The sequence below is a fragment of the Solenopsis invicta genome, chromosome 5 (genome assembly GCF_016802725.1).
Source record: "Solenopsis invicta isolate M01_SB chromosome 5, UNIL_Sinv_3.0, whole genome shotgun sequence".
Taxonomy (NCBI): Eukaryota; Metazoa; Arthropoda; class Insecta; order Hymenoptera; family Formicidae; genus Solenopsis; species Solenopsis invicta.
In genome coordinates this window covers 434,651-445,367 of record NC_052668.1, presented here as the reverse complement: position 1 = coordinate 445,367, position 10,717 = coordinate 434,651, and the positions used below count along the sequence as shown (strand labels likewise).

At 34.7% G+C, this 10,717-nt stretch overlaps 1 protein-coding gene and 1 long non-coding RNA gene across 2 annotated transcripts; one reads left to right on the top strand and one right to left on the bottom strand.

Annotated features, from left to right (window-relative positions):
- Nucleotides 1-208: 208 nt before the first annotated feature.
- On the bottom strand, nucleotides 209-967 carry LOC120357807. The gene is made up of 2 exons (XR_005574809.1): nucleotides 837-967; nucleotides 209-618 (listed from the first exon to the last, which is right to left on the bottom strand). It is a non-coding gene; the product is annotated as an uncharacterized LOC120357807 (long non-coding RNA).
- Nucleotides 968-5,303: 4,336 nt separating this feature from the next.
- Nucleotides 5,304-9,733, top strand: LOC120357960 (cell wall protein DAN4-like). The gene is made up of 4 exons (XM_039450087.1): nucleotides 5,304-5,360; nucleotides 6,626-6,779; nucleotides 6,873-7,234; nucleotides 9,419-9,733. Exons 1-4 carry the CDS (start codon nucleotides 5,304-5,306, stop codon nucleotides 9,731-9,733), a joined length of 888 nt encoding a protein of 295 aa, XP_039306021.1.
- The last annotated feature ends 984 nt before the right edge of the window (nucleotides 9,734-10,717 follow it).

The window sequence follows — 10,717 nt, the reverse complement described above, 5'->3', positions numbered from 1 at the left end:
TTATCTCTACGGATACCCTCCTCTCCACTCCCCTCTCGCCTATCTCGTTTTCCGCGCTACGTTTTGGCCGTAAAATTCAGAAAGTCCTCTTCGGACGATTTCTGGGCAGGGACGTAGAAAGGCCAGAAAGCGCCTACTCTTTAAAAATGTTTTATATTTTGTTATATTTGTTGTAATGACGTACGCGCATATGTATGATTTAAAAATGACAATATGCGCGTGTTTAATATTGTACAAAAAAATAATAATGTAATAAAAGAATTTATGGATACCTGAGAATCATATTTTTATTTTCTTTCAAGTGCGATTTTACGTGAAGATAATCGATCTAATTTCAATACAACGTTACGAGGGCGACAATTTAATTAAATATATACCTTTTTAAAAATAATTATTTATTTTTATTAAAATATTTTGTAATTATTATAATAATTTTAATTATAATAAATAATTGTGGACTTGTATGCCCCTCCCCCCTCCTCTTATTATCGTCCCGCGACCACCTCTACCTCTTCCTCGTTCTCGTCCTCTTCCTCTTCCTCGTCCTCTCCCTCTTCCTCTGCCTCTCCTTCTTCCTCGAGCGAATGCCGCACTAATTATTTTCTCTAGATCTAAAGTCTGAAACAAAAAATTTAAAGAATGTGTAAAAGCATTTATTGAATACCGAAGAAAGATAAAACGATGCTTATATGTCAACTTTGTCATTAAAAAAAACCACATTTGCCTGTGTAGGTGAACCGTGGCAAACCAAGATCATGTTTCGACAATACGCTCGTTTTTTAATAGCGAAACTATAGCCGCATCTAGAAACTCGTTTATATTTAATTAATACTTACACTTAATGTTACGAATCCTGTCGTCGCCGTTTCGGCTGACGCCGTTGGGGTCGTCGTTGCCGCCGCCGCTGTCGACGTCGTCGTCGACGTCGTCGTCGTTGCCGCCGCCGCTGTCGACGTCGTCGTCGTCGCCGCCGCCGCTGTCGACGTCGCCGCCGCCGCTGTCGAGAAAGAATATGCAAAAAGTTAAAAAGAGCGCATCTCTTAGTTTGTAAAATATATAATCTATATTTGATATTTTCAACGTAGAACGCATGTTTATAAAAATCGAAATTCTTTAAAACTATAAAATTACAATTATTGTTGGTGTTTTTGTTATTAAGCATGTCACAAAGATCGCAATCACAATTGAAATAATTGCATAAATCTGAGACTAGCAGATGTTATCACAGAGAAGTTTACGTAGTAAACTTCTTTGAAATAACTAATATAATATCAGTTTTTTTTTTTCTGAAATATTTTGTATATTTTAATACACATACGTGTATTAAAATATTTTTGTATCTTATTATAAAATACTGTGATTTTTAAAAATCACGGTACGTAATATATGTATATACATATATACATATATATTATATGTATATATAAACATATATATATATATATATATATATATATATATATATATATATATGCATGTATGCATAATTTATTGCCAACATATTTAATGTATTTCCTTTCATTCTTTTTTGCTTTGTGTCTTGCATTACATCATTAGTAACTAGTAAATGTATGATTTCACAATGTCGTAGCATGACCACATTAATCTTTTATTTGTCCTGTGATAACATCTGCTAATCTAAGATTTATGCAATTATTTCAATTGTGATTGCGATCTTCTACGATATTAAAAAATGCATATTAATTTTACACATTACTTGAAAATAATACTTGCTGCACAGTAATATGATTTGTAAATATATTTCACTCTGTTGAACTATTATATAAATACAATATCATAATATACATGCAGCAATTATTTTTTCTACAATGATGAAACTATGAAGAAACAAAGAATAAAAATAAATGGAAGGAAATACTTTGAGATATATAAAAATTATTTGTTTTTTATTTTCATGCGTTTTACGTCATTTTATTTGTTCAATAATTTCTGCATCTTTTTACGAGATTCCTTGTCCGTTTTTTCAGCACGATTATTGTATCGTGTACGTGAATATAGTTTTACACGGATTAAAAGTTGCAGTGCTTCCAATCGATGTTTATAACATGAATTATCTTCATGAAACCATTCTGAATACGTATTATTCGTTACGTTTATGCATTCCTTTTTAATATTTTGTAAAACTGCTGTAGATGCCCAATAGCGTTCCCAGTTACAATCAATTGCATGTAATTGAATTTCGATCACTTTGGCAAAAAGAGTTGTCGGTCGTATCAACTTTGTAACTGAAGGAGCATCTTCATCAGAATTTGAAAACTCCCGCAGCTCTATATATTTTTCGTTTGCTGTGGCGTCATCCATTGGCGTTTTCGTCATAATGTTACGACAATTATCGCATTTAGTTTGTGCAATGCTTTTCCGTGCTACGTATCCAGCAAAATATGCAATAGCATTGTTATCGTAACTACTCAATGAACTTTTATTTCCAGTAACATTGGTATTATCATACTCTTCGACAATATTTACATCGTCATTAAATAATTCGTCCTCGTGATCAATTTCGTGTTGTACAGAAATATTATTTGCAGTCATAGAAGTCTCAATTGATTTAATTAAATTTGTGGGTGAATTAATAAGGCACTCAGCTTCTGGACACTGCACATTTCCTTTGTCACTTGTATGGATATATCCTATGCATATAATGTGTCTTACATTACATCGATTATTCTTGCAGTTGGATTATTATTAAATCCACCACGTTGTCTGAATTTTGAAAATAAGTGTTCAACAGAATCTTGGTTACACAATCCTGTCGCAAGTTCAAACGTTTTATTTTCTATTTTTATATCATTATATGTTCCCAAGAGAGCTTGTATGGTCACAATAAAGCCTTTTAAGCATGGAATTTTCAAAATTTTATCAGGTGACGTCGACCATCCTGAACACCATGTGATAAATTCTCTTAACAAATTTTCAATATCCGGATTTTTATCAGAAAGTAATCGTTTTCCTCCAAATTTCATATTATAACTGTATGAATTGCAAGCATCAATTACATTGTTCATGCATTCTGTGAAATTTGCCGTTGCTTCCCATGTATCGCTTTGCAATTCTTTTCCATAGCCCGCTGTTCTCATTGAGGCTGTAAATCTATTACTCAATACTTGGAATGGTTTTTTGACGTTCATTAATTGAAAATTATTGGGGTAAAGATGCGCTTCTGTAATATGTGACAATAAATTTGATCCTCCTTGTGCAGCATTATCAATGCGCCATGTCTCTTCATAATCGTTAAAAGATGCTACAACTTCTGTACCGCAATATAAAAATTGGTGTGTTCTTAGTAAACTCATTAATCGTTTTACTAAATGTGGAAAATCAAATGACGCGTAATATTTTTTTCCTTTATGAATAAAAAATGGATTATCTGTGCTTACACCAAGTTGATTATAAGCACTTTGATTAGATGATCCTTGAACACATGTCAAAATTCGTACATACATCAGCATCTGTATTGCTTAGTCTGTCTAAACATTCTTTCAATAAATATATTATTTCTTCCGCTTTCATGCATTTTCCAGGAAGAAAATATGCCAATGGTTGACGCCACGGGTTACGCGCGTTAATACTATCTAAGCAAAAGACAAAAACACATTTAGCATTTTCGTTTCTTCTTCCTAAAGGCCCAAGATCTACAAGTCCTTCTACTTGATCTAAATGAGGTGAATATTCTTGATATGATTTTATTGACATCTCGTCCCATTTCAAGGCACATACTCTTTCTTCCGCAGGCAAGTCTGCGAGTTTCTCTTGTAGTTTAAAAAAAACAAAATCGCAAAATCCTGGCACAATATTGTATTCTTCGTGCCATCTTCTAATAGTTCATTCACAAGGGAACGTGCAACCTGCCTGTCGTAAGCGGCGCAATGCAGAAGCAGAGTAATAAAATAATTGTTGCGCAAGACTTTTCTCTTCTTGCGTATACGGTGCATTAGGTGTGTGCAGTTGCAAAGTTATCATTGCTTGAGCAACAGGATGTAAATTTTGATTTTCAATAAAATTTTGTATAATTTTTTTTGGCTCTTTTTACTTGTCGTTTTTCTATTTGAAATTTGTCGAGTACGCAAACAAAATTTTAACTTTTTAATAATTTTACGCAAACGAAGATTTTCTCGCTTTAAAAGTTCCACTTGTGCTACTTCTGATTTTGATTTCTCGCTTGCATGCTTCCCCCTTTTTTCTTCAATTACAGGTATATCCACATTACACACATCTTTTATCTCCGATGGTTCCTCATTAATCTATTCACTTACATTTTCTTCTTCATCCGAAGAATAAAAATACATCTCTTTTGCACGTTGGTACGTTTTAATGTATCGGTAATTTGGAACATTAATTTTGACGTTATCATTATTAATTGTTTGGGACACTATTTCTGTGTCATTATTGAAATTTATTTCGACGTTGTCAGTAATAATTTCTTGTGACACTATTTCTGTGTCATTATTTATATCTATTTCTGCCGGTAACGTTAAATTTTGGTTTGTACCTGTATTTTTTGTTTCCAATTCGTGTTGTGAGTAGCCGTTAAATTTCACTGGAACAACATCTCTTTTTAACGTCTTAAAATTTTTCTTCTTTGTTGGTCCTTCCTTGAAGGAACTTGGATCGAAATGATTTTCACACAGACCGGCACGACGTAGTGAGTTGGCAGTCCATTTTGCCAAAGTAGTATTTCCTGAAATAAAATTATGAAACGAGATATTAGTATTGTAAAATGTTGTACAATCGGTGTGCCGCGAAAATGTTACCGAATTTAAAAGTAAGCAAAAAGAGTTAAATTAATAAAAATACATGTACCGCACAAAGTAAAAAACATATTATTTTTTAAAAATCTGAAAAAATTTGAGATAAATAATATTGGAAAGACGTTGTAACCAAAAAGTATAAAGTTAGTCATTTAATAAATTCACTTTGACAAATTAACAATTGACAATTTTTAACTTCTTAATTATCTCTTCTCAGTTTTTTGCTCATTCTTTTACTTCTTTGCTCGCTCTTTCGCTTTCTCGCTCGTTCTTTCGTTCTCTCGCTCGCTCTTTCGTTCTCTCACTCGCTCTTACTCTCAGCACCATACCGCTCATGTGTCTATTGCTGCTTGCAAACAAATCTTCCCGCGTCTTGCATGTAGCCGAGTAGTCTTATCTTGCCACACGCTTAAGGTCTCGACATAGGCTTTTGCATAGCTTCATAACCGTATCTATAAGGAAATTGATTGGTCTGTTAGCACATGCATAAAGAAATGGACCAATCAATTTCTTTATGCATACGGTTATGCAGCTATGCAAAAGCCTGTATCGCGGCCTTTACATTTGGCTCAGCTAAATCGGCAATTATCAGTAATTATTATCTCGTTAATTATAGAAAAATGGTAAACGACTTGTTTGGGCAGTTTGACTTGCTCTATCAGCTCGAAAGGTGATCTGGTCATTACCAGACACTCTGTACTTTAAACAAATGTCTAGTAATTTATATAATAAATATGATAAGGAACTTACCGCTGTTACGTATCCATAATTGACATCTAGCATCAGTAATTGCAGGAAATCGAAATAAATGTGTTCCCGTTGAATGTCTTCCATTACGACAATTTTTATACATACACTTGTCATATACGGTTTCCACACGCTTTTCACTCATTGTTACACTTTTTCGTTTAAAGAATTATTTGCACAAAAAAATACTTTAATTGAAGAAATATAAGAAACAAAAAAAGAAAATAATACGAATTAGAGACAGAGCGTTAACTGAAAAGAATAAGGGTAACAAACTTGATTTATTGAATAAATCAAGAAGTGTTACTTAATAAATAAAATAAAAAGTATAAAAGAACTTATAGTTGCAACCAAAAACGCGATTTGGTACACAAGCAAAGAACTTTAAAAACACGCTATCGAAGTACACTGTCTCACTATGAAACGCAGACTGCGTCGAACAATACCGAGCTTCGTCGTCACATAACGTCGTATTTTGTTTTTCTTCTTTTCTAACGCTTAATTTTAAACGTTTACGAGAAAGACGAATCGAACTGATAAGATTCTTTGTATCATAATTTATATTTCAAAAAGTACAGCTTCAATAGGCAACTTTTTATAATTCGGGAGTCTTAAGAAGTCATATCTGAAAATAAATTTTCTATACACATCTTATGTTGCTTATAAGTTTATTATAATTCACCAAATTTTTGTATGATAATTTTATAACAAATTGTATAGAAAGCAATGTTGGAAAAGAGGCAAATGTTTAATAACCGTACACATAATGTTATTTCTTAATAATACAAATGTACGAGATTATGCTTATTATTTATAATAAACCCTGTTGCAAAATCTTGTATGTTCTTGTCTGAAGTTCGTATGAGAAATTTTTCCTACAAAATCTCACAAGACCTTCCTTACAAAAATTATACAAATTCTTGTGAGATCTCTTTCAGTATTTATAAAAAGGATTCCAATTTACTTAAAAATTCAGTGAAAAATTTTCACGATGCAGGATACTCTTCAATATATGCATAAAATAAAAAATCGTATACAAATTATGATTATTATAAATATACAACGGCTATGTGTATCAACAACGTACACATGTTTTTCTACAAAAAAAGCATTCACAATCTACCGATCGAATCAGTCCGTACGTGGTTAAAAAGCGACAATACTATAAGACGACACGAGCACGGCGAGCGCTCTATTATTCCGATCATGTTCGACTGTGGTTCAACGATCGAGGCAAGACGCAGGACGAGCACCGCAGATCTGGTAAGCGTATCTATATACTTATAAAAATATATAAAAAACATATTATTACAGTAAAACATTGTTAATTATATTGTAAAAATATTATTTTTTTAGTACAAAAAACATCGGTGACGACAACGATGCCAACACCGACGACGGCAGTGACGACGACGACGATGACAACGACGACGACGTCGACGTCGACTGCGATGCCGACGACAACGATGACGTCGTCTGAGGCAGCGATGACGGCGACGACGACGATGACGACGTCGTCTGAAGCGGCGAGGACGACGATGACGTCAACTGCGGTGGCGATGACGACGACAACAACGTCGAGTGCAGCGGCGGTGACGACGACGATGTCATCTGCAGCGGCAGCGACGACGTCGACAGCGACGGCGATGGCAGCCGATAAAGCGACGATGTCGACGGCAGCAGCGGTGCCATCGGCCACGAATTTAATAACTATAAATGTAAGTGTTTATTAAATATAAAACTAAACATGTTTTTATATGCGGTTACAGGCTGGTTTTCATAGTCTATTCTTATTTTAAGATCATCTTAAGTAATAGCTTAAGATGCTAAGACAGTTTTCTGATTAGTTAATGACATCTTAAGATAATGCTTAAGACGATTTTAAATATAAAAATCGACTACGAACACCGGCCACAGTTTCAGTATTGAAAAACGAGCCTATTGTTTTTCATGATTTTGGAGTCGATCATGAAACTTTTTCCTTAGGGCGGAAACGTGAAAAGTGAAAATCTTTACCATTGAAGTTAATGGAGAAATTTTTCACTTTTCACGTTTCCGCCTTAGGGAAAAAGTTTCACGATCGACCCTCTTGGTTCACCCACACAGAAAACTGTAGATGCTTTTAATGATACAAAGTTAGCACAAGCATCTTTTTATCTTTCTTTTTTTTTGTTTCAGACTGCTGATTTGCAAACTATAAATTACGCCGCTATTGCGGGCATGCGTACAAGAGGGAGAGGAAGAGGACGTGGAAGAGGACGAGGAAGAGGAAGAGCAGGAAGGGGTAGAGGCAGGGGTAGAGGCGGTGATCGCGGGACAATAAGAGGAGAGGGGAGGGGCATACAAGTCCACAATTATTTATTATAATTAAAATTATTATAATAATTACAAAATATTTTAATAAAAATAAATAATTATTTTTAAAAAGGTATATATTTAATTAAATTGTCGCCCTCGTAACGTTGTATTGAAATTAGATCGATTATCTTCACGTAAAATCGCACTTGAAAGAAAATAAAAATATGATTCTCAGTACGTCATTACAACAAATATAACAAAATATAAAACATTTTTAAAGAGTAGGCGCTTTCTGGCCTTTCTACGTCCCTGCCCAGAAATCGTCCGAAGAGGACTTTCTGAATTTTACGGCCAAAACGTAGCGCGGAAAACGAGATAGGCGAGAGGGGAGTGGAGAGGAGGGTATCCGTAGAGATAACATCGCCGCTCGCTCCGTGTTTGCTACCGCGATACTTTCTCTCTCTAACCGATGGTCTAAACAGAAGACAGACAGAGATCCATTATCCGTCTTTATCCAACTGATGCATCTCTCACTCCTGCACATAGCACAGAAGAGAACCGTAAAAATGGACATAGCACCGCTGAGAACCACCTTCACGTGGACATTACCGACGTGGAAAATGGACATTGGCTACGTAGTTCAATGTCCATTTTTCACGAAACATAGAGGCGCTTCAAAATAAGGTTCCATCTAAACTCGAAGCCTGTCCCCTCTCAGGTTCCTCTCTGGTACTGTACAGTGGCGCGTCCAACCAACTTTCTTTTACATGGAAAGATGACCGAGCGTGCGCAGTAGCGCTTTGCTGTGACTAATGCATGGAATACACATATACACACAGGGTTGAATAATAAGTTAATACATTTTTTTAAACTAAATTAATTTAAAGTTAATGGTTTATAAAATTAATTGAGCTACGTTAAAAGTTACATGAATAAAAAACTAACTAGTTAAAAGTTATATGAATAAAAAACTAACTAGTTAAAAGTTACGTTAAGAGTAAATTAATTTTGAATTAGATTAAAAATTAATTTTGAAAAACTAATTCATAATATTAAAATACAAAAAATCGTAATTTTTTAATTAGTTTAATTACTCAAAACTATTATAATATAAATTAACAAACTTAATATTTTATTTCTAAATTAAGTTTGTAAATATAACAAAGAAATCTTATTTTTTATGTGGGAATGTATTTTTCTCATCTTACAATTTTTTCTTATACATAGATAAACTTTAACCTAGGAATAAAGTTAATGAATTAAAGTTAATGCGTTTCAAAAATAACTAGTTAAAGTTAAAAATTAAATCATTAAAAATTAACTAAGTTTAGTTAGACGTTATTAACTTTTACCTTTATTAATTAACTTTTAATTCTTTAATTAGTTACTACCCAATCCTGATGTATACACACGAATTTATATATATGTTTTTTATGTCACCTATGATGCACGATCTTTTTGTTTAATATTGCACGATATGTCTCATCACGCGTGATTGCACAGTGATATCATCTACTCTCACACTTGTGCCCCCGTCACCTTGTGAAGGCGATATGATGGCGTTCTTGCATGCACGATGTGCTAATCACGCGTGAGGGCAATAGGGGCCTTCACCAATTGTTATCTGGGTAGAAATAGAACTACGACGTCTTGACGATCCTCGACGCCGGTTCACCGTAACGAGGAGTCAAGGAATACAAACGTCGCCACCCGCAGCGACCACGTCCAGCGGTACACAAACGTCTCCTACGCCTGCCACGAGCACTCCGCCGAGGCCCAAAAGCGTCGTCGTCGTTTCTATCGCTCCGTCTCCACGTTCTCCGCGTCCTAACACGCCAGGGCGATCTCTCCACACACAGAAGCGGGAGAACAAGAGGAAGAAAAAGGACAAGCTAATCCATAACCTATTCGGCAACTAACCGACTTTTTTAGGCATCCGGGCGCTGCCTAAGCCACTACCAAAGAGAATAAAAGATCACACACAAAATACATTTGTACCAAAGAGCAATCTTATTAAAGAACACGTGAACATATAACGTTTATTTATTTGTGGAACCTTCTGATACAATAAGCTACTCCACATTTACAATTTATGTTACTTTTTTTTGCAAAACTGGAAATACTTTTTTTTTTATTTTTTTTTTTATTATTTTGAACATATTGTTTTTTATTTATTTCTCTAACTCGTATATAGTACGAAAGTTCATACCAAACATTGTAATACTTCATCGGGAATGCATTAATATTATTCGGTATTTTCTTTGACAAGTGTAATCACTTTTTGTATTACATAATTCTCTTGAGAAAAGTAGTCATCATGAAATTTTGTAAAGCATTTTTCAAGAATTTTACTAATATGAATTAATTCATCACAGGAATACATTAGGCACCCGTTAAAGACATATTGATATGTATCTGGTACCAGAAAAAAGGACACAACGCATGTTATAGTAAGATGTGACAAAGATACAATCAAAACAGTTGTAGCAACCTGAAATCATCAAACATTTAGTTTTTCGCAGTTGGCAGGACAAGGTTTTCGCAACTTTTCGATGCGAAAAAGGGGCGTTGTTTCCGAGTTTTGTGCACACCATTTCTACTTCCACCATGATCCCGTCACCTAACAATATCCCGCGGGCACTAGTATATAGAGACGTGTAAATATTCGCGTTTTAAATCTGCCCGTCCGCGTGTTACCGCTTGTTCATGTTCTTTGTCCATCCACACGCACATCTACTACTGTAATCTTCTCTGTCCCGCATATGAGGAAATAAATGTACGCTTGTTACATATCGAAAACCACCGCGTAATCATTACCAAGCCAGACCTCTTTCCTCTCTTCCCGTTCAAAACTTTTCTCTCGCACCGCCCCGGCAAGCTGATCAGTGGCGTAACTAACGACC

Coding starts and splice junctions, on each gene's coding strand:
- LOC120357960 (XM_039450087.1), top strand. CDS start 5,304: ATGCAAAAGCCTGTATCGCGGCCTTTACATTTGGCTCAGCTAAATCGG. Junction 5,361..6,625: donor AGCTAAATCGGCAATTATCA/GTAATTATTATC, acceptor CTACAAAAAAAG/CATTCACAATCTACCGATCG. Junction 7,235..9,418: donor CGAATTTAATAACTATAAAT/GTAAGTGTTTAT, acceptor TGAGGGCAATAG/GGGCCTTCACCAATTGTTAT.